The 23016-nt window shown below is 36.2% G+C and overlaps 1 protein-coding gene across 6 annotated transcripts in view; it reads right to left on the reverse strand.

Moving 5' to 3' along the window:
- Positions 1 to 6478: 6478 nt before the first annotated feature.
- NLN (neurolysin) overlaps positions 6479 to 23016 on the reverse strand; it is a 35329-nt gene continuing 18791 nt past the window's right edge. For 3 of the 6 annotated variants that reach the window (XM_055790679.1, XM_055790683.1, XM_027791253.2), the window contains 10 exons: positions 22246 to 22389; positions 20850 to 20952; positions 19962 to 20122; positions 18419 to 18554; positions 15852 to 16218; positions 14309 to 14510; positions 12329 to 12515; positions 10891 to 11019; positions 10289 to 10425; positions 6479 to 6989 (listed from right to left, as the gene is read on the reverse strand). In XM_055790679.1, the coding sequence (XP_055646654.1) occupies positions 6855 to 6989; positions 10289 to 10425; positions 10891 to 11019; positions 12329 to 12515; positions 14309 to 14510; positions 15852 to 16218; positions 18419 to 18554; positions 19962 to 20122; positions 20850 to 20952; positions 22246 to 22389 (1701 nt within the window). In that variant the 3' untranslated portion in view covers positions 6479 to 6854. The remainder of the gene's footprint in view (positions 6990 to 10288; positions 10426 to 10890; positions 11020 to 12328; positions 12516 to 14308; positions 14511 to 15851; positions 16219 to 18418; positions 18555 to 19961; positions 20123 to 20849; positions 20953 to 22245; positions 22390 to 23016) is intronic. The other 3 variants (XM_055790682.1, XM_055790681.1, XM_055790680.1) reach the window with 3 other exon arrangements.

The raw sequence follows: 23016 nt of genomic DNA on the forward strand, positions 1-23016 counted from the left end.
AGCATATCTCCTAGAAGAGCTTTCACTTATCTTGATTTGAAGACATTAAGAACGGACTACCAATTTTCTGAGCACTTTAGTCCAATAGTTAGTCTCCTTCACTGTTAAAAATGCTGTTATTTTCTCTTTGAATTGACTGGCCTCAGCCTCCAGCTCACATTCTCCTACTAAAGAGCCTTTAATATGTAATGGCAACACCTAGAGACTATATTAAATCATCATAGAATCTTTTTCTTTTATTGCTAAGTTGAAAAGATAAAGCTTTTAGAAGTCTTCCTTTGAAAGTTCTCCAGCTCCTCAGGTAAGGTCTGTGGCAGCTCTCTTCTGCTCTTTCTCCAGTTTCCATACTGGATCAAACAGCAAGTTGATCTGTTACAGTGTCCCATTTCTAGCAGTGGCGAAAAGCAGATGCCTAAGAAGTACCTATAGGGCTGACATGTACAATATTTCCTTCAATATAATTCTGATCTCCACCCTCTACTTTGCAGGGACTTCCTGAGGATGAAAAGCATTTTATGTATTTAAATACCCTCCACTGGCTTCTCTTCTAAGACGGGAACTCGTTGAGTCTTATTTTGAACCCAGGTAAACCTATCACCTCTACAATATCCTCGGCAAGGAATTCCACAGCTTAACTCTATTCTACATACATAATCACCTGTGTTTGGAACAACAAGCCCTACTAGCCCCAGCTAAAAGTCAGGACCCTAAAATTATATGCAGTTGCTGTGCCCATTGTACTGCTACGGTATATGGAAATAGCATCAATAACCTGTTCTTATGCAATATTCTTGCACTCATCCATCATGAGATTGCTGAATCATTTTTGCTATAGTCTCAAAGAATTCAGATTGGACTGACTACTGTAACCAGCCTCTAGATACTTTCAGAAGTCAGTACTTTCTAGAATACAGTCCACCAAACTGTAGTTTTAACCTACATTTTTAGTTACTACAGGCATGTTACATCTTACTTTGCCCATGCTGCAGAAATTTTTAGGCTGAATGCCCAAAGCTTTCAAACAATCCAAAGAATTCTGTGTGACTGCTTTTTTTGCTCACTTGCTTACAAATTCTATCACCAATGATTTTATTTACTGGCCTTTACTGATCCCTGAAACACATCACTGTACCCTGTTCAATGGTAATTCTACACCAATAAGTACCCTCTGAGAACAGTCAGCTATTCTTTATCCATTTTACATATTCAATATTGATACCATATAGTGTTATTTCAAATGAAAATATAGAGCAGTAGATCAAATATGCCTTACATAAACCTCTCTACAATCACCTTCATCAGGCTTGTAATGACCATGAATATTAGGCTTGTCTGACAAAACTTGTTTTTCATAAAATCACTTGCAAATTCACAAAAATCCCCCCAAAATATATGAATTACACTCATTGTTTAATTCATCGGGAACAGAACCATATTTATTCTTTCCCACTGTTTTGCTGAAGATGGACTTTAAGCTATGTGACCAATAGTCACCTGTTTGCTCTTTTTGAACATTAAAACTCATTAGCACTGTTCTATTAAAATGGCATATGCCTGGTATCTCAAGATTAACAGCACTGGAAAAAAATCCCCCACCACTAATTCTTGTAGATTTGTAGACTGCAAGTCATTCAATCCTACTTATGTAAAAGTGTTTATTCTTTCTAGGTATTGCTTAACATCTTCCTTCCTTAATGGACTGGAAAGCACCCCACTGTTCTCATATGATATGATTACATCACATTGCTTCTTTCTAAATGCAGAAGAGAAACAGTTATCAAAAACTGTCTGTTTTCTAATTTGCAGTATTAGCATTTCCATCTACTCAAGGGTCTGTAGCACAAATTTAACTTATTCGTTCTTAGTACATCTAGTTAGAAATCTTATTAGCTATAATGCTTTCATCCTTTTTTTATTTCTTGACAGTCTCACCCTTCTTTATAATTTTTAACACTTGAAATTACTCATTTTATAATGTTCTCCTACTCCAGACCCCCCCCTTCTATTTTGTTTATTTTTACTTACTGCTTTTATTGGTGAACACATGGGCTCTCAGTCTTAATTGTTCTCAAAAATTTTTAACTTCTGAAATTGTGCGATTTTGGCCAAGTGAATTTTAAAAACATACCACTTCTCATTCACAATTTTTCCTCCAATAAGTTTATCCATTAGTTCTTTTAGCACTGATACCTTCAGCATTTTTAATTCATCAGTATAGTGCAAGCAAGAATTGGTTGAGTCTATCCTCTGTTAATCAATACTGAACAAAATTAGGTCATGATTTTGGTTTCTAGGCAACCACTAACTCCCAATTAATTTAATTTGTCTTTATCATAATTAAGTCTAAAATAGATTGATCTTTGTTTGGTACCATTTCTTTTGTATCTTCTATACGTTTTACAAAGGCTAATAATGATTAGCTATGCAAGATTTGCAGCATAGGCCCCACAAACTGAACTTCCCCCATAACATCACACTTCTTTACTTCCAACATGGGAAAATATTTTTTTCATCATTATGATGATGAAAAATTTTTGTTATTATTTTTATTATTACAATATTATAAAATATTATGATGAAATATATTCCATCAAGAAAATAGTGGTGAAACAAAATGTGATCTCCAGATGTCAGGAAAAAGCACAAGTATTCAAACAACAAGCTGATACATAATCTCATGTTCTTTGGCATGCAAATAAAAAGATAAGAAATCTATTTATAGACAAGCATGTGTCGTTTCTGATTCACAAAAAAATGAAAAGTATTCAGTAGCATTTCATAAATCAGTATGCATTAAGATAGTTTTCCCTCCTATCTGCTTCTGACATCCACTCCAACCCTTTTAAGACTATTGTCAAAACACCCTTCTCCAACTTCATCCTTCACCCTGCTACTTTCCTTCCTTTTCCCTTGATTTGTGCCACCACATAACCTCCTGATGTCTAGCCTTTAATCCCTGTCAGTAACCACTTGCTATGCAACCAGCTCCACACTTCTGGAAAACCCCTCCATTTAAGTCAACTACCCCCCATTACCTTAGAAGGTATTTGGAAGTTGCTTCATTTTTCAGAGAGGAAAACAAGGTCTTGATCTTGTGATTTACTTCTTGTTGCAGTAGTTTTACTTCTCCCATATAAAATGACTACAGTCATTAGAATTAGTTGCTGCCTGACTATCTGTTAAAACAGGTTTAACAGAGTTGCCTGTCAAACAAGGTCAGCAGTGGACTGACCTTGATTACTGATTACAATGAGGAAGTGGGGTTTTTTTGTTATGTTTTTATATTAATAACAATAACTTAAAGCAGAGAACTATTTGTATAGCAAAACTAGCTACAGTAGTATTAGCCGCTCGAGTGACAGTCCATATTCCACCTATCCTAGAAACATTAACTCCCTATGTCTTAATGCTCTCTTTATTAAGTCAGCATAACAACTGATAGCCACAACAGCTCAGAGAACAAAGTCTGAACTTTTTCTTCAGACTGCTTCTGTGATTTAGGTTTGATCACATGGCTAGCAAGCAATCCAGAGACAGCCTATATACTGGACCTGTGTCAGACAACTAGCAATAGGGGCTGCTAAGGCTACCCCCTAGTCATCTTGTGACCCAGCTGCACAGCCAACCCATTCTGTCTTTTGCAGTGAAGCAGCAGAATGAGAAAGCCATCACCTATTACCCACTTACTGAGTGGTTACCCCCACTCTCTCCTGAGTCTCCCATTTTACCCTTTCCCTTTCATTTGAAGCTTTTGTTGTGAAGTCAGGTGAAGACCAATTTTAATTTCTAACAGAGGAGAAAAACAATAATCCTAAATACAATAAAACTCTAAAAAGATAGGTTACTAAGTTGAAAAGACAGCTGTTTGTTATGGACTAAGATTACAAGTTACTTTCTTACTTACAGTGGGTACTTCAAGTTGGGTTTGATTAAAAATAAGCTTTCACTGCTTTAAAATTTAATTCAGTGGAAGCATGAGTCTAGCAACTCTAGAATAAGCTGGGGTTTGCCAGATACCGATCATCTCTTACATGTTTGAATGTATGTGATTGTTTCTGTGCAGTGCCAAGGCAATTAACTCATGTTTCCAAAGCAAAAGTGTTCCCTATTTTCTTGGGGGAATTTACGTCACAGCTCTGCAATAGTGTCAGACTAAGTTGTTTCCTATACAAAGTTTCATTTATGTGATGGAGAGGTGCAAAACCAGAAAAGATGTCTTTCTCCAGGTTATCATTTCCATTGCAAGATCAGGTCTTTACAATAATAAATATGAACATTGATTTCATAGAAGAATAGTTTGGGATGGAACGAACCTTTAAAGGTCATCTAGTCCAACCCCAATTTGATTCAGAAGGCTCCATTAAGTCAGTATAAAAATTAGCAGACATATAAAGATGTTTCAGAAACATTTCAGAACATACTCATTAGTCTTTTCTGTTGAGTGCAGTTTTAGCCATAAGATGGTCTGCCTTAATTATTGCCCAATGTAGACTGAGGGAACTGGCTTCTACAAAAATAAATTAAAAAAATCCTATTCTTTGGGACAGGTAGAGAACATAACACTTCCATTTGTGGTCACAATGTGGTTTAGGGTTTTTCTCCTCCCTACACACATGGATATCCAGCTGATGCTAACATAACTATACAATCTAGTACATATTTTCACATACATGTAACAGCAGACATTCTCCTGCACTTCAGTATCTTAGTCACTATATATTATATAACACACACACTTTGAAGAATAGGAAAATAAACAAGTCAAATTATCATTAGCATCAGTCTGTCCTAAATCTAACTTTTATATAATCACATAACTTTTTATCAGCACATATTTTTGTTTATAATTACCACATTTGTAATTATCTACCTTGCTCTGAGACTCCTGGTTTACACAGAGAAAGGTCTCCCTCATGTGGAAATCTGCCTACCAGCTGTAAAATAAAAACTGCATTTTGATTCTTAATAAAGGTTCCATTGCTTAGATTTGTATTGAAAGTATCACTTAGTATACTTTTTATGACATTTTAGTTCATCAGAGCTATCATTACAGTGTGAAAGGAAAAAGCCTTTGATAATGGTAGGATCACAAGAATTTAAACATATGTAAAAAGAAAGCAAAATACTTTCAAATCCAGTCAGAATGTAAGGGAAATTAATCTGGGGAAAATCCAAGATTTTAGGATAATCTTGCATCTATCAGTTCCCTCAGCTTTTCTTAAAGCTGTTCTGAATACCACTGAAGATGTTCTCATAGATATGATTTTCATGTATTGCCTTTTCATGACCCACCAGAACTGGGATCTAAAGCTGTAACTGACTATGAGAGTTAGATTGACATAATTATGTGGTCTGGTAAGACTACATAGTTAATATGTTTTGGCTACAAATATTTGTGTCTCCTACCATCCATAACTAGTGTGGTTCAAAGATAAATCCTGTCAAATTTTCCATTTCAGAAACTAATTAAGCTCCTCCCCCTCCCCTGCCCCCAGTTTAAATACTTTAAAAGAAAAATACGCAGAAATAGTTTCACCTGAACATTCACAATTGCGGGGTTTTGTCCCACCTGAAACACACAGATTTGACCCAAAGTGAATGCTTTCAGTTTTCTTTTGCTAGAAAAAGAGCAAGTCTTTTGAGTTGATCGGGCACATTTTCTTACTTTGCCGTTGAACAAACCAATAAAAATGCCAACTATGTTTAGAGCTATGGTTCAAATGTCTAAAACATATTAGATGGTAACCAAAATTGAAGTTTGTTCATGTACATGTTGTAATACCAAAACCAAGGTAACATGACATCTAAGGACAAAAAAAGTGCACTTGGATTAGCAGTTTTATTTGGGTGGTTCACTTGTTAGCCTCATTTTTTCTGATCTTGCAGAAAAACTGCATGGTAGTTCCTCGATTACTTCCACAGCTGAAAAAATTAAATCCATGAAGCTTTTTTTATAGCACCTCTGCATGCCACACTGGAAAGGAATAGGAAAACATTTGACTGACTTTTACCATTCCCACTGGGGACATCATCTTCCCTTTGTTCCTTGTACGTATCTCAAAATACTTCTGAAGCCGTCACAATTGCTCAAGTATAACTTTTCAGTGCCAGTGGTGATATAATTTGGAAAACAAAGACCTCATTTGTGATCATCAACAAAAGAGAAAAAGTGGTGGAAGGACTGCCAAGGTCATAGATTTGGGCTGTTTCTCCTCAACGAGGGGAAGAAAATGGTAGCTCAAATGGTAGAGGGTTTTTTTTTAGTTGTACTGTGTAAGTTTATAAATGATACAAGAATTTAACATGCATCAGAATGAAGTCTAAAAGTATCACATAGGCATCTCTGCTGCAAAACTCTCTGGGGTAGGTTCTCAGTCTTGAAATTTTTCAGGAAGGCAGACTGAACCCAAACCATGATGAAACACACTTCTCCATCAAAGACACTGGTGAGCCATCAATACAATAGGAAAATACAGAATAAGAATGAATCTGTTTCTTTTATTGCTGGTAGTGTCCTTTTTTTTCCCCTCCAGTTTTAAAATTAGTTCACAAGAGATAATTGAAGTCCATCTATTAAAAGAGAAACATGGCATCAACTCCCCATACTGTTATTATTATTTCAAAATAATAAAAAAAATTACCATCCAAATTCCTCAGCTTCTGCACCTTTTTCCTGACGTGTTGAATTTTGTAGTTCTATGCAATTTAAAAAAACACATTTTTATTTGTACAATTTAAAAAAATCATCAAAAAGTGACCCAGTTTCCCTAGAGTGATACATAGTTAAGATGTGAAACACACTGACATTTCCAGCTCATTCCATACTTACATGCTATTACAAAGGAACCATAATTTTACTGAACACATAATCCCTTACTTAAAAGGAAAGCTCTCTGACTTGGTTTACGCTCCAAGAAATTTTGTAGCATATCCATCCCATCCAAAGATCCTCCAGGTTTCAAAATGAGGTTTCTGTATTTCATCCCAGCCTGATAAAAGGTAAAGCAAAATGTCAGTATTTCTTATCTTGCAAACTGCCTCTTCTCTGTATTTGTTGTGTATTTAAAATCAGGATACACCATAAGGATAATTTAGATCAAGAGGGCAGAAATTTAACCTCTTCTCAAAGAATTTTTTTTTCTTGTGGTTTTACAGTTTTGGATGCCACAATCAGAACTTGTCTCAAAGACATTCAATAAAGTTCAACACGCACACAGACAACATCCACATACTCTTCAATGATGATTATCCCTGTGACTCACTGGCACGAAAAGTGAACCTAACACCTATTCTCTCTTAATTGATGGTTTCTCTTTCTTTAATCTCTGTTTAAAGAAAGAGATGATAGTTCAGAAATAGATACAGCACTGAGGAATAACATGGCACATATACAAATATTAATTGCATAGTAACATATACAATATATATAAACACATCTAATCCCTACTAAATTATTTTAAATTAACGGAGACTTAACTCAGGTTTTATTTTCAGGAAGAAACATTATTACTTCAGAAGCAATGATTCCTTTAAAAAGAATGAATCAAGTTTCTGAGACAACAGTAAGTAATGAGGACTTTTCTTAACAAGAAGTCATATTTTAAAGAACATATATGGAGAATTTTGGGCTTCTGAGACATGCCCGCCAATAAGAAAATAACATTTTGCATGCAGATGTCCCAGATGTTTCTGATATTGACAAAAACAATGTTCTTCCTTTTAGTCAGTGTATATACACATATATATGTCCCACACACGTCGAAGTTATAAGATTACAAGACCACACCGCTTCCTGACAGCTGTACTGCAAAAACAAGCATAGGCTTTTTAACTGATAGATTTCCATGTCTTAACTGCATTACTAATCACATTGTCTGAATTAGAGCTGAAAAAAACCTAAAATGCAAAAAGAAATATTCACTGGAGCATTGCTTATATGTCACTATGTTTTAGTTTCCTGAACATCAGCAGCAAATGTAGATACTGCTCCTTGTAGTTTAAAAGTGTTATTTGAGTAGACTTTGAGTTTTTGCTGTTGTCTCTCCATAGCCAGCACATTGCTCAGTTGTAGGGAGACCAGAGGTTATTCCAGATAATGTGCAAGAAATGAGGAGTGTGATGACCAGTTAAGCTAGGGTGAAGTGTCTGCTGAAGTATTTTTATAGATACAGTCTCTGAAGCTGGTTTCAATAACTGTTGCTCAAAACAGGAAGAAAGGTTTTATTCAAACAGGAAGAGGTAAGCCAAATTTTTAAAAGCCCTAGTCATACCACCGTAACCATTTTCCTTACCTGCTGTTCTGAAGGCTAGTCTAAATCTAGATATAATGAAATATGAGTAAGTACAAAAATCATACTGGTGTCTAGTAGTTGTTTATAAAAGATAGTTTGTCCCATCCTGTGGAACTCTATTACACTTACATGGATTGCAAATAAGGAAAACAAGCTGAAAGAGAACCAGTTTGAGAAGGTAACATTGCTCTGAAGAGGGAAGGAAAATCTCCAGTTACCCCTGAAGTTACATCAGCATTCAAGTGAAATGTGTGTGCAAACATATGCTAGAGAGGGAGTGATACACACACACACAAACACACAGAGAAATAATCATTTCTCTTCCTCACTTCTTAGCTTGGATAGCAGGCTTCACATTAAAAGAGGTACTAGTTGCCTTTTAGCTGAACCATAGCGAATATTCACTCCTAGAATAATTTATTCTCAAAGCTTCCCATACAAAGACAGACAAAAGACATAAAAATCCCCCCCAACCCAAAACCAACCAGAATAAAAGGCACTTTCACCCCTTAGGAGAGGTAAGATCACAAAGCAATCCTGGCAAACTACAGCTTAGGGTTTTGACTGTACAATCACTCAAAAAAGAGTTCTGAGAGTAGGGAGTAAAACTAACAGAAAAAAAAAGTCCTTGATGACACTGGAGCGGTAATGCTTGTGGCAGAACAGAAAACTGACACGAAATCCCACAAGTCCAACACCAACAATGTTATCCATCTCTGCCAATTGCTAACAGTTAAAAAACCCAGCAAGACTGACCCCTCCCCAAATGCATTAAGATCCATAAGAACAGCATTTAATTAAAAAGTAACTTTATATTCTCTCATCTAATTTGCCATTTCTTCTCTCCTCCTCTATTTATGAGTGACAACATTCCCACTGAACAAGCAGGGATGCTTATTTTCACACATACCTGTCACAAATCCCAGGCACTTCAAATCTCAGTCTTGACCTCCAAACCTTTTGTCACTTCTCCTCTCAAACTATTTAGTTTACTGCTTTTCTTCATAAAACCTTTTGGGTTTTATTGGTCTAACCACTGCCTTAGTTTTTCTAGCCCCTACCCAATTTCCCCTTTGGATGCTTCTTTGTCCAGATCAAAGTCTAATCTTACTTTCTCCACCCTCTAGAGGGGATGCACAGTTCTAGAAGTTCTGGTTGCTGTGATAAGGAAAGGGAGGAATGAAGGTAAATTGCAGGAGAGGAACAGGAAAGTCAAGCACTTTCTGTTCTCTCCTTGTACACATTTACTAAAGGGGAGTACTACTGCTGGCTGCTGAATCCAGAAGATAGGTAGGAGGATCAGGAAAACTGAAAGGTCTTTCCCATGATAGAACTGTAGCATCTCAATTCACAAGTCTAATACTATAATCTCTGAAAAATAAAAATGTTGCCAGAAGTGCCAGGACTACTAACCACATCACTGACTATCCTTTTTTTCTGCTGGAGGTAGAGAATTACACAAGGAAAAAAACCTCAGTAAATCCAGAACCTTTCAAGGATTTGAACTTCAAAAGCCACTTCGGAGAAAAGCAAAAGAAGAAAAAAATTTGCAAGTGATACTGTGCTGTGAAAGAGAAAGCTCAAAATAAATTGTTTTCTAAATAATAAGTACATAAAAGTACCACATGAAGTACTAAATAGAACACCACTATCATACAGCTTTCAGAGCAGAAGAGCACGCATCTGCTCTTGCAATGGAGGAATATGGTTCTTCAGTCTAAAATTAAAGATGGAGGCACTAAATGTGACATGATACCTTAAAAGTGTCATAATATAATACTGAATGTATGACTATGTAAGAATTGTATTATAATCCAAGTACGCTTGGAAATGTCAAGATTATTTTCTAAAGTTAGTATACTTTTTTTTTTTTTTAATCTGAACTTGCCAGGTACAGAAGTACTTGAGATATATACCTACGGCTCATGTTTGCAATAAATGTGGTTTTAGAGAAAAAGTGCAATAAAAGTCTTCAGCAAAAAGCATTCATCACCTACCTTTGGATTCATTATTCCTTCTTGCTTAAAGCAGCTATAAAAAATGTCCGTGGCAAACACTTCACTCCACAGGTATCCATAGTACTGACCATCATAACCACCTGCCAGATGTCCAAAAGTTGCTGGCATGTTTGTTCCTTGGAAAGTAGATTAACATTAATTTATTTAAATCAAATACAGGGGTTTTTTTTGATGTATACAGTACTTCAAGAATAAATTAATATGGTATTTATATCAACTACTTTGAGACAGACGCTTTGTCTGTTTCAAAGTATTGGCCATATTCTGTGAACTACAAATGAAACTCAATTTCCCGTTTTAGGCTAGTTGCACATCCAACACAGATGTGACAGAACATCTAGGGTACTATTCTCATCACTCTAAAATATAACCAGCAAAAGTTTTCTGTTGACCTTAACTTTCCTTCAGAAGAGATCATTAATATCACCCCAAGCGTCAAAGTAATTATTTCAGCTTCATAAAGTAGTTTCTTTTATAAACAACAATTCTGGGGGTTTTGTATCTCAAGCTTTATGGGGAAAGAAAGGAGCATTTAACCAAACCATATGGACATGCTGTATAAAAGCTTCATACTGACATACCTGGGGTGGCAGGAATTCCTAGAATGTCCATACAGTATTTAGCATATTCATCTGCCGGGTCAACGAAAGGTTTTGTATGCAGTGCCTGGTCAACTTTGCTCAAAACAATCTGACGGAGAGTTAAAAGGCCTAATTGGGTAAAAACATTTAATTAACTAGCATCAAAGTAGCTGTAGTAGCACCTTCCATTCAAACACCTCAACACGCACCCTAAATTACTGGAATTTTAACCACAGAAAAAAACTGGGAGTTGTGTCATTCCCATCTGAATTGCTTCAGTTAAAAAAGTTGACAGGCATATTTTTAATAAAGGAATTGTCACTAGAAGCTTTGTCTTTTCAAATGTTATTTTCCCCACAGATCAAAACCAAAACAGAGCAGATACTGAAATTTGCTTTTATTTAAAGTATTTAAAATTATGTTTTCAGCTATCTTTAATCCCAGTATACCATTTCATTCAGGGCTTGCACAGATGGCAGTAAGTATGTCTACCCCAAGACACTTCAACAGCAACATCTGCTGCTGCAGCTGCTGTAGGCTTTTTTGAAGAAGCTACAAGATATGAACTTCTACTCAGACAAAATGCTTATGTAGCTACAGTGCCTGTACAAGCCAGAAGGACAAGGCCCTCTTGTTCAGGATGGGGAAGCGGTACGAAATAAGCAGCAGTGGCTTAATGACAAGTTGTACCACAAATGGGTAAGACTATGATATTGGGGGAGTCCTGATTACAGGGACAGAGGGGTGAGGGTGACAGAACAAGATGATTGATAATGACATGAGATTATGATCTCTATTTGGATACATGTAAGGTGGTACAAGACTTGGAATGAGAAGAGAACTGAGACCTAAGTTTAGGGAAGGCAATATATCTGCTGGGAAGGTAGAGAACATGGACTTAAGTTTCTGGATTGAAAAGTTAAGAGGCTGTTTCAGCAATGCAGGGTTACAACACTTCTGTCTGGCATATGCTATGTATGTTCAGTAAATACGCAGACTACTTTCATGTCTTTCAAATGTCATGTGTAAATCAAATGTAGACAATACATATAGAAAACCTGATACTGTATACATGCACAGTGCCTGCCCTGGGCTACCAGAAAAGAACGTAACAGAAAACCCAGGACGTTCTCCTGGACCATGCCCAATTTTAAATGAGCAAGCTGGCATGTAAAAAAGTCACATGGAGAGGAATGCAAAGGTATTTTAGTCCTGTGGGCAAAATGAGAGCTGCTACTATTCCTGCAAATAGTGGTATCTGTCACTACAGCCTTTATTAATGGTGGTAACACACAGAAATAAAGCCGGAAAGGCAAGGATAAGTGTACACACAGAGGAAATATGACAGGCTTGTTATATTGCCTTTAGTGTTTCCCACCAATTTTTAAAATTATATATTTTCATACATATGCTGTGGGGAAAGAGGGGAGAGAAATACCTGTATTAGCCAGTCTAGAGGCAGCAAGTTTCTCAAGGAGAGTGTCTCCAACATGGCTCTCATCTTTATAATGTCTTGACATTTGCTTCAGTGGTTCTTCTTCCCACACCCAGTTCTCAAACATTTGTGAAGGTACCTCTACAAAGTCTGTTTCCACATTAGTTCCACTAAACCTAGCAAAATCAGTCTAAAAGGAAGAGCCATTGTATTAAATTAAAGTAGAAGCCAGGATTTCTAGCAGAATATAAATTTTCAGATGCCATTAAAATATATTCCAAACCCAAAATATTTCTAAAAAGAAACAGTCACTTTTTCAAAAGACAGTTGTTCGAATACCCACAGAAATTATTTGGTCTCACTCCACACTTGTCCTGTGTAAGTCCACCTCCTCTTGCCAACCCAATTTTATTGTTCTTCCCTTCTCAGCAACATTTTGACAAAGCATTTCAAGTGCTAAAAGAAAAAAAGAATTCTCAGTTTCCCAAGCGCCCTCTAAGAACTGTAGACATTCTGAAGTTCTATCCTCCATCAAGGAAGAGATGTCCACAGGAGTATTGGCTTTTGAACTTACTTTCTTGCAGGGTTAACAAAAAAAAAGCGCATGTGTAATATAGAACATGACATTGAACTGACAGCTACGTCACATGCATCTATCTTCCTCTCATGTCTTCAGAAGAACAGCAGAAAAGGAGAAAAACTTTTGCTTTCATTTACACTTGTGGGTTACTCAAATCCATAGGTCTAACAGTCTGGCCCTTCTTAATGTACTTGCTGAACAGCAGCTATGAAGAAAAGCTAGGACGTATCAGCTGGGAAGAAACGGTGACAGAAGGGGCTAGAGCAAAAGACAAGAGGAGTGCAGGAGTTTGTTGGCCTTCAGGTATCCTCATTTACCCATAAACAAGTGCACCACAGTAACAAGAAAAATATAAGACATTTGGTTCAAGTCACTTCAAAAGCTCTCCTTCTGTAACAGCATTAACAGATCCCCTCCCTGCTCTGGTATCTCACTTTCCAGCAGACCCCCAGTACATTACAAGGAGTATCCATCTCCCACAGCTGACCTTCACCAGCAGCTCACAGATTCCCACCTAGTCTGATCCCTGCATACCCTTCAAATGTGAAGTTTTAACATGCTTAAACAAATCATCATATGAAACAAGGCAGTTCTTTGCACACACAAATCCCAGAGGACAGGATGTTCTTATGTGAGACTTGCAAGTTACTTGCAGGTGCACAAATAAAAATTTACATGAAATACAACAGCAATAAGCGTGGTAGCTATGCACACAGCAACCACCTTCATAGTGGAAGAGACAGCTGGAAAGCAGGCCTCCCTGACCTGTGTGCAATTCCACAGCATGTACTGCGTTCAGCTCTCAGCTCCCCAACATAAGGAGAACATAGACGTGTTGGAGCAAGTCCAGAGGAGGCCCCAAAGATGATCAGAGGGCTGGAGCACCTCTCCTATGACCACAGGCTGAGAGAGTTGGAGTTTTTCAGCCTGGAGAAGAGAAGGCTCCGAGGACACCTTACAGCAGCCCTCCAGTACCTAAAGAGGGCCTACAAGAAAGCTGGAGAGGGACTTTTTACAAGGGCATGTAGTGACAGGACAAGGGGTAATGGCTTTAAACTGAAAGAAAGTAACTTTAGATTAGGTATTAGGAAGAAGTTCTTTACTGTGATGGTGATGAGGCACTGGAACAGGTGGCCTAGAGAAGCTGTGGATGCCCTCATGTGTGGATGCACAAGGCCAGGCTGGATGAGGCTTTGTGGAACCTGGCCTAGTGGATGGTCTCCCTGCCCATGTCAGGGAGGCTGGAACTAGATGATCTTTAAGATTGCTTCCAACACAAACCATTCTATGATTCTACGATATGTACTTTACTAAAATTAGAAACCACCAAAATAGACTTATACGTTGGTTTGACACACTAGAGGAAGAAGTAAGCCTTACACTGGAAATTAAACATCACTAACCTGTGCACATATCTGATGCATTACATGACCAAATTCATGGAAGTAAGTCTTTACTTCATCATGTCGCAGCAATGATGGGCGATCTGATGATGGCTGTGTGAAGTTGGTTACCAGAGCAGCTACAGACATCATTCTGCTGCCATCAGAGAGAAGACAGCCGGGTTGGAGACCAAAGCATGCTGCATGCCCATACTTCCCCTCTCTGTATAAGAAAATATATCAGACATTATCTTCAAACCACAAGCCTGCTCACTGCAATGGTGAAGCCTATTCAAGAATAGGAACTATCAGTCAGTTTGTCTTTAAAGCTTTAAACAAAGAAATTACATCTTTTCAGAAGACTTCTACGACTTACTAAGTTTTAGACCCTATTAAGAGAGCAAGGGGAAAAAAATCCAGTACTTAAATAGCATCATTTTAAGATTCACAGCAGGAAACTGACTTTTACTTAGATACTGAAAGTACATACACTTTAGACGTCAATTCTATTTTAAACTGCTACTGTAACAGGAAGGACTAGGCTCTGTAGTCAGAAGCAGTACTCTTTTCTTTCATTACAGGAGACAAAAGGATACAGTTTACTGCATTTCCAGTGTAACCCAAAAGTTTAAAGAAAAATTATTTTGAAATTTTTGCCCTAAAACTGAGTAGTTAACTAGGTAGTTAAGTCAGAGCAGCCTTACTAACAAATAGCTTCAGCAATTCACATGACATGCAGAAAGAGGAGAGCAGGCAAACATGTGAGATAACATGTGCCTATCTTAAAAAAAAAAAGAATTTCTGTACTATTGTATTGACTAACCTGATTTTCTTAGACCACAGAAGCCTTAAATCAATTTATATTAAAAAAAAGTGTACCAGCCAATTTATAAATACCTAAAGAATAATTTTAAAAACCCAAACCAAAACAGTGAGAAACAGTAAAAAAAACGCAAGCTAAGAGTAAATCCTGTCAAACCAGTCTAGTCTCCTAATCTCCGACCACACACAGATGATGCTGTAAACAGCTACAAAGAGAGCTGAAGAGCTACAGACATCAACCTGGAAGTATGTTTAAAGGTGTGCTCTACAGGAATCTATTCCTGGTCTTGATCTATTTAATATTTTCTTTAGCAGTCTGGTCAACAGAGTACAAAATACACTGGGAGAAATTAGGAACACTTGGCAGTTAGGAATACAATTGATCTGAATAGACTGGAGTAAGAGTTCAATGTAAATGAAAAGTAAACCACAGTATTAATTTAAGGAGGTGAAAAGTTCATTGAGGAAAAAATTATGCACAGCCGACTAGACAGCAATACTACAGAAAATCAACAAAGAGTAATGCTTCATAAACTGAATATAAGCAAGAAATGCAGTAGCACTGCAAAAAAGAAAAATGTATAAACAATCTGAAAACAGTCCAAAGAAGAACTTAATGAACACAGTAATAATCTTGTCAGTGGGACAAATACTTCCAAATACATTTAACTTCAAACACACCAGCAACCCATTAAGACCAATTCCATTTAAAATACTAAATCAAACACTAAGTCATAATTACCTGGGGTAAAGATCCAAGTAGAACTGCCCTAACATTTCTCCTGTTGAATTATCTTTTACTGTATAAAGAGTAATGCTGTCATGCCAAACATGAGCACTTTCTACTTGCTCAAATACAAGTCCCAGCAGCTTCTGGTAAGTATTTAGCAAACCTTCTGTAACAGCCTCGATTGGGAAGTATTCCTTCAGCTTTTCTTGATCTATGGAGTACTTCAGCTCTTCTGTTTTGTTCATATAATAATGAAGATCCCATGCATTGATTCTTCCATCATAATCAAAGTTTCTTTCTTTACACTCCTTTTTCTTCAAATCTAGAATGAATTCTCTTTCTTCCTCAACCAATGGCTTTAGCTTCTTACTCAAATCATCTGAAACAAAGATTGCCTTGGAATCAGCTTCTATGTTCCTTAATATCATGAGTATTCCTACAAAATACACTTGTAACTTCAAGCATATGCCCAAAGAGTGGATACTAGAGTTTTCCATTTATTGACTAACAGCAAGTAAACTGTCTGCTTTCTTGTCTTAATGAATTTTAATTACAGGCATGCTATAAATGATTCAGAAGTCCACATACGCCTATAGTATTGTGAAGGATTTTAGCAAATTTAGACTTTTTCCAAAGACATCAGAAATTGAAAGTAACACTAGATGCTTTTGCTTGAAGCTTTTGATTCTACCTCACATAATCTCAGTTTTCTTGATGTGTTTTCTGAAGAAACAGCTGAAAACTACAACCACTATTAGTTACTAGCAGTGCAACACAAAATGCAAACCATACTTTTTCTTACATTATGACCTACTTGCAGCTGAAGTGCTATAAAAGCACAAGAGACTAGAGAATTCTTGCCTGCAAGACAGCTAGCTTCTAGACTACCAAAGCCACTGGATATTAATCTCTATGATCCCATTTTTTTCCAATATAGCTTTCCTTGGACAAGAAACAGTCATAGCACTATGAATCCAATATACTGAATATAAAATATTTACACTTGCTGAAACTCCCATAAAGTACATACTGTACTTATTCTCTTGTAAGTATTTCTGGACTACCAGACACTTTTTTTTCATCCTTAAGATTTCAGGTTAATATTCACTATTGGTCTACAGCATAACATTTAGGAACTGCCACTCCTGTTTCTAGGTAGGCTGTTAAGGCCCTATATGCATTTATGTGACTAAAAGACTAAAATTCAGATCATATTACCTGAAATTCAGAATATGTCATAGGACAGAATGCTTTCTTCCTAGCAATAAGATCAGCTTATGAACACGAATTTAAAACAGTAATATATATGAACAAAGCAGAGCAAATCATACTGTCATACTCGGAGCCAAGAATATTTGAGAAGAAATAAACTAAAGCTGTCAATTAGTTTGATGGAACATTCTCCCTCTATGAGAATTACCATGAAACATGATATTTATGAATAGAAAAGTGCATGATCTCATACTGTAAAACATTAGTCACAACAGTAACTGCTAAATTATGAGGTATCTCAGCTTGAAAACAAATGAAAAAACGAAGTCTTACATAAGCCCATTTAGAATTACAAAAATATAACGATAGCAAAGAGTCCAAACTACTTTAAGTACACTTACAAAAATCAGATAATTCTAACATTTAATTATAAATCAGAATTAAGTGTAAGTTCATTGACAAACATAAAGATAATTGGTATTGCCAAATATGGAGCTAAGCTCACACCATAACAGAAGAAATGCAACAGAATTAAAGGTGAAGGAAGAGGTGCATTTGAACCTCTTTACTGATGTTTAAACATAAAAAGCCCACAACCACCAGACTTTATTGTTGTACTAAATTATTTTGGGGGGTTTATTTATACCGTGTATTAGTATACAATCCTAAATGCTGTTAGAACACGTTAACAAAGGAGCACATACTATTCTATGGAACTACGTAATTCCAGAACGTAGAGGTTAACTCTATGGACAGAGTGGGCCCACCGATGTCAAGAGAATGACTATAAATCTCTAAACTTCTCAGTTTAAAATTTTCAAGATACCTGTTTGTAGATCAAGTTCCATTAGAGGGCTTTTGAATTCCAGATTTAATCTATCATTCCAGAGCTGATTTTTTAATTCAGCTCAAGGAAGTTGCACCATCACATACCATAATCTTTCATTATAACTAGTGCAATTGTATCAGAAAAAGACGCCAAGGCTACACACACACAAAAAATTGCAACTAACCTAAGGGAATGAAAAGCTGAAAGTGTGATGCAGCCTCTAATTAGAATAAGAACCAATAAAATTGCTTAGGCTTATGAGAAGTGCATTTTGGGGCAGAGAAAGATATAACTGCTTACCTGTATTTGCTATCACAAATATTTTCAGATTTTTGTCTTGTGCTTCCCTGTTTTGGAACAATTGCATTCATATAGCTATGGTTGAAAAAAAGCATGCTAGAACAGCAGCAACAGAGAGTTCCTTTTCTAGCTAAACATGATGGACACCATGACCCAATTATGTACTTAAATTTATCTTGGCTGAGGAGTCATGTTGCCACACCAAATATAAAAGTGTTGTTTATAAATAAGAACAAACCTAAGAAGGTTGTTACGTTATCCGTGCTCTTTGCAGTGTTTACTTCCAGGACGAAGTTGGCATGTGTATTATAACCAAGAAGCTCTGCTACTTTTGCCCTTAGTGGAAGCAATTGCTGAAGAATTTTTGTGTTCTCCTAAAAAAGAAAGGAGGCAAATTTGTACAGTGAAACCAGAAAACACTTTATGGAAAGAATTATCTGAATAATATCTGTAATCATAAGAAACAGCAAACATTTAAAATGAAACACTTTAAGATATAAATATAGAATAATATATATTTAGCTAGATTCTTATAATTTTTTTGTCACAACATTTAACTGCAGGCAGCTAGTTTTCTAGTCAACCTGAGTTGTTACTATCCCTATTTTAATTTATATGTTTAAATTAATCAAAAGATATGTCATCTCCTTTTAGGATAATAACAAATCTTATTTCCTTTATAAATCATTTAAATTTGAAAGGTAACAGGGAAATGGCTGACAGCAAGCTCCATAGCTTTTTAGTGGTGAAGATAGACTGCAAAGCTATTGTGCCAAGATTCAAAGCTTGTTTGCAAATCTCCCTATTTTGCCACTCTGACAACAGTGGTCAAAGAAAGAGATCTGAAACACAAAAACCCCAGGCCCTGACCTAGATGTGATGGAGGATCCTTGAGAAGCTGAAAATGTAACTGTGTTAACCTCCAGTTCTGGAAAAGTGAGATTTCTCAGCTTTTTTTCAAGCAATAGGTTTGAAGATTGTCTCACAGTTTAAACAGCAAATCCCTTTAAAGCATGCTGACTTGCAGTGTTCAGTTCTTGATGCCATTTTATCTTATCTTGTACTGTTCACCTTTCCCAGAACTTCAAACACAAAAGCTCAATTTTGCCATTGCTCTCTAACAAATGGCTAGTAAATTTGCTGAATGACACTTCTAGCCTTTCTTTCCTTTTCATTATTTTTGTACCTGGCTAGGGGCCTGGTCTCTTCAGTATTAAACAAACTATTTGTGAAATTATTTCTTCTTTTCGTAAGGCATGTTTCATGCTATTTTTTAGATATTTAAATGAATCTTTTATAAACAGTAGGGGCTTTTTAAACATCTAATTAAATTTTTTATTAAAATTCTCATACATATGGAATGTGATAATTTCACATTTAATCACCTGTATTTTATAATTAAAACATATGTTTAGTAACCCCTCTCATTCTGAAGAATCCCAAAGTACTACAGAAGTTTCAATCAGATGCCCTTCTCTGGGAGGAAAGTGCCAGTAAGCAGTTGCAGAACACTGTAGGGAAATACGGTAAAAGATCAAAATCCTACTTCTATTTACAGCACCACTGAAACTTTAAGATACATATACACACAGGTGGATCATGAAATTCTAAGGACATTAGATATCAGAATAAACTAGAGCAAGGAACTGTTAAAGATCACACTGATAAGTTTTGATTTCACCGTACTAGACAATATATAGAACTCAAATCTAACATGTGAATGTCTAAGCTTAGTGTCCAACTCTGCCATTACCCTGTAGAAGAGTCAATATACAACATACCTCTTTGCATCTTGAGTTAAAGGCAGATTCCATTTTTCTCCTGGTTTCTGAAATGCAGCACTTCTTCATGACAGGAAAATAGTGGGGATACTTTAAAGTAATTTTATATTTGTCTTCCTCAGTCTTCTCTAAACTTTTAATAAAGTCATCAGGAAGGCCTTCTAGAACACAATTTAATAAACAACTTTTACCAGAATTACCTACTCCCTTCTCTTTCTGTGAGATTGTTGCCATCTGACATCAAAAATCTCCACAGAACTGTAACCCCTCTTTTTACAACTAGATGCTAAAACTTTTTCAAACCACAATCGAACAAAATAAAAATTGGGAACACTTGTAAGCAAAACAGAAATACATCTAAGGCTACCATGTAAAAACCTGATTATGACAAAAAAGTATCTCTGGTGTTATTGAAGTACATTCTATGCCACGCCCTTCAGATAATGAATCCCCAAATTCTCTGTCACATGAAATCTCCAGAACAGTTTAAATAATTGAAGTAGCTAAAAATATATTGCAGGACAGAAAAGTTTTTCCAATAACTGCAATAAATATAATACACAGGGGATTGCCTAACAGTGCAGAACAGAGGAAAGAAGCAAAGAACAGTAAAGTTCTGCGAAAAAAAAAAAAAAATTGTATGGCAGATACGATAACTTGATACAAGGCAAACACTTCAGGAAGCACAAATATATGAAGAGATCATAAACACCTGCAAAGGGTAATTCTAAGGACTGGGGAACTCTAAGGAAGGAGTAAAAATGAAACAAAGAAGAATGGAAAACAGCCAGAATTTCACTTGATATAGTCATCATCACTGAGCCAAAACCAGTTACTCCAGCAAAGCTGAAAGGCTGAATAAATGGAAAGAGTAAGCACACTACTCACCAAGTTCTTCCTTAGAAAATACGAGAAATGTGTTTTCCTCATTCAGGTTTTTGTTAAAGTCTATACACAGCTCACTCAATTTTTTCTTCATCGTCTTTATTTCCTGTATTGAGTATAAACAGAACTTAGTGGAAAAACAAAAAGAAAGCTTGAATAGTATTTCACTTTTTTCAGCTAGGCTCTCCACTAGCCAACAGCATTAAGTAACACACTGTAGGTAGCATCACACTTCACTCTCCCTCAGCCTCCTTTTTATCTTTATTTTGGTCCTGAGCAATTGACAACGATCATTGACAAAAACAACAAGGAACCCTGGGTCAGGGTCATCACACCGACGACATTTCAAATGCATGCCACCTACTGAAAAACACTCCTTTGGAATTGTACAGATATGACAAAGACGAAAATACCCATACAAGACAAGACCATTCCAAAACCTATTACAAAATCCTGATATTCACCTATCTGAAACATTTTCTGTTATATCTTTTAGTATGACTCTACCCCTTACTGTCAAGTTCACACAAACACAGTAGTTACCAGTAGAATAATACACACCAAATACAAAACTCAGCAGAAACTATCATTAGTCAAGTGTTACTTAAATTAAATTCAACTATTGCCTCCTTATAAAGTATTTCAAAATTCCTTTGAAGGCACCAATCGTCCTTAAGCAATGCAAATACACATGAAACTGTTCCCACTAACTGAACGACGTGGATGAAGAATGACATTTTCTACAGAGGCTAAAGTCTATTCCAGTCATAAACTGAGATTGTTGTACAACATCACTCAGAATTTAAAAAGAACAATGTCAGTATTGAGATGCTGACAATTTTACTTCACGATTTTCAGAACTGACATGTGCTTTTATATGCTTCAGTAAATCATCCCTTAATGGAGCCAAAATTCTCAGCGCAGCTTGTCCTCCCTTTAAGCTACCTCCCTCAAGTTTTTTTACTCAAACCATTAAATTCTTGGACACATTTTACAACATTGGTTAATAACTGGAATTAAAATAGCTCTGTCTTTGTAACGATTATGCATACTTCTGAAGCTTGAACTCACAAATAACCTTTTTGAGAGGTCTCTTGGCTAGGAATTTATCTAATTTAAGCATTCTCTGTAATCAGAATATATAACAAAACTCTTCCAGATGGTTTTCTTTTACTCTAGAAGGTTAAGAGAGGTGATGTATACCACTTCTATCCAATGGGTATCATGGGTATCTAACAGATTAATCTAAAGACTTTAAGGTGATTGAAGTTTAAAGAATGGATCTGGAACTAAGAACAGACCAGAGCAGTAATTAAGCAGGTCCAAAAGCACAAAAAGTTCCAATATATGCTTAGTACAGCTACACAACCATAATTTCATCCCTTCAACAGTTTGTCACCTTTGCTCTATAAACTAATAGTCCATACATATTTACATTCTGCACTTCTTTCGGAAGATGGAGTCCGTTTCTTTTTCCCACTTGAACTGATTTGTCTAGATATCGCTTTGTTTCCGGCTTTATATTTTCAGGATCACAGGTTTGCTGAAATGACAATACAGAATAATTGAACTTACAACATGGTGTAAAAAAGATACCAAGCATTAGAAAGGTCTGTACAGAGTTGTTCTAAAGAAACGCCACCATAGTAAAAAAGGAACATCCTGGATTTTAGTGTGAAGGACTTTCCAGAAACAGTTACCTTATACAACAGAATTCTTATATTGATGTATCGTGGGTTTAAAGTAATTTTCTTTTACCAGCTACCTCAGCACATTTACATGCTGTCATAATATCAAGCCCTTTTAGTTTGTAAGTACAGGGCACTTAAGCTTTTTCTGTAGAAATAGCTTTCTTAAACATACTTGAAGAAAATCAGGGCTATAAAGTAACACTGTACCTTAAAACTTAGAGGGATTAAACAAAACCCCAAGAGATAGGTGTGTCACTGAAGGTTATCAGATCCCATAAAATTTGAGCATATCAGAACAAATCAACCAGTGAAAACAAAACAATATTTCTATGTCTGTTTATGCCATTACGAAGATTCTTGAATGGTAATTTCCTAAAGGAACCAGTATCAACCCACAAGATACTCATAAAAGAACATGGATCAGTCCTGTGAAGGTTATCTTTCAAACTGACTACGGTGTTAACTGCTTAATTCAGAAA

Source organism: Falco peregrinus, chromosome Z (genome assembly GCF_023634155.1).
Source record: "Falco peregrinus isolate bFalPer1 chromosome Z, bFalPer1.pri, whole genome shotgun sequence".
Lineage (NCBI taxonomy): Eukaryota > Metazoa > Chordata > Aves > Falconiformes > Falconidae > Falco > Falco peregrinus.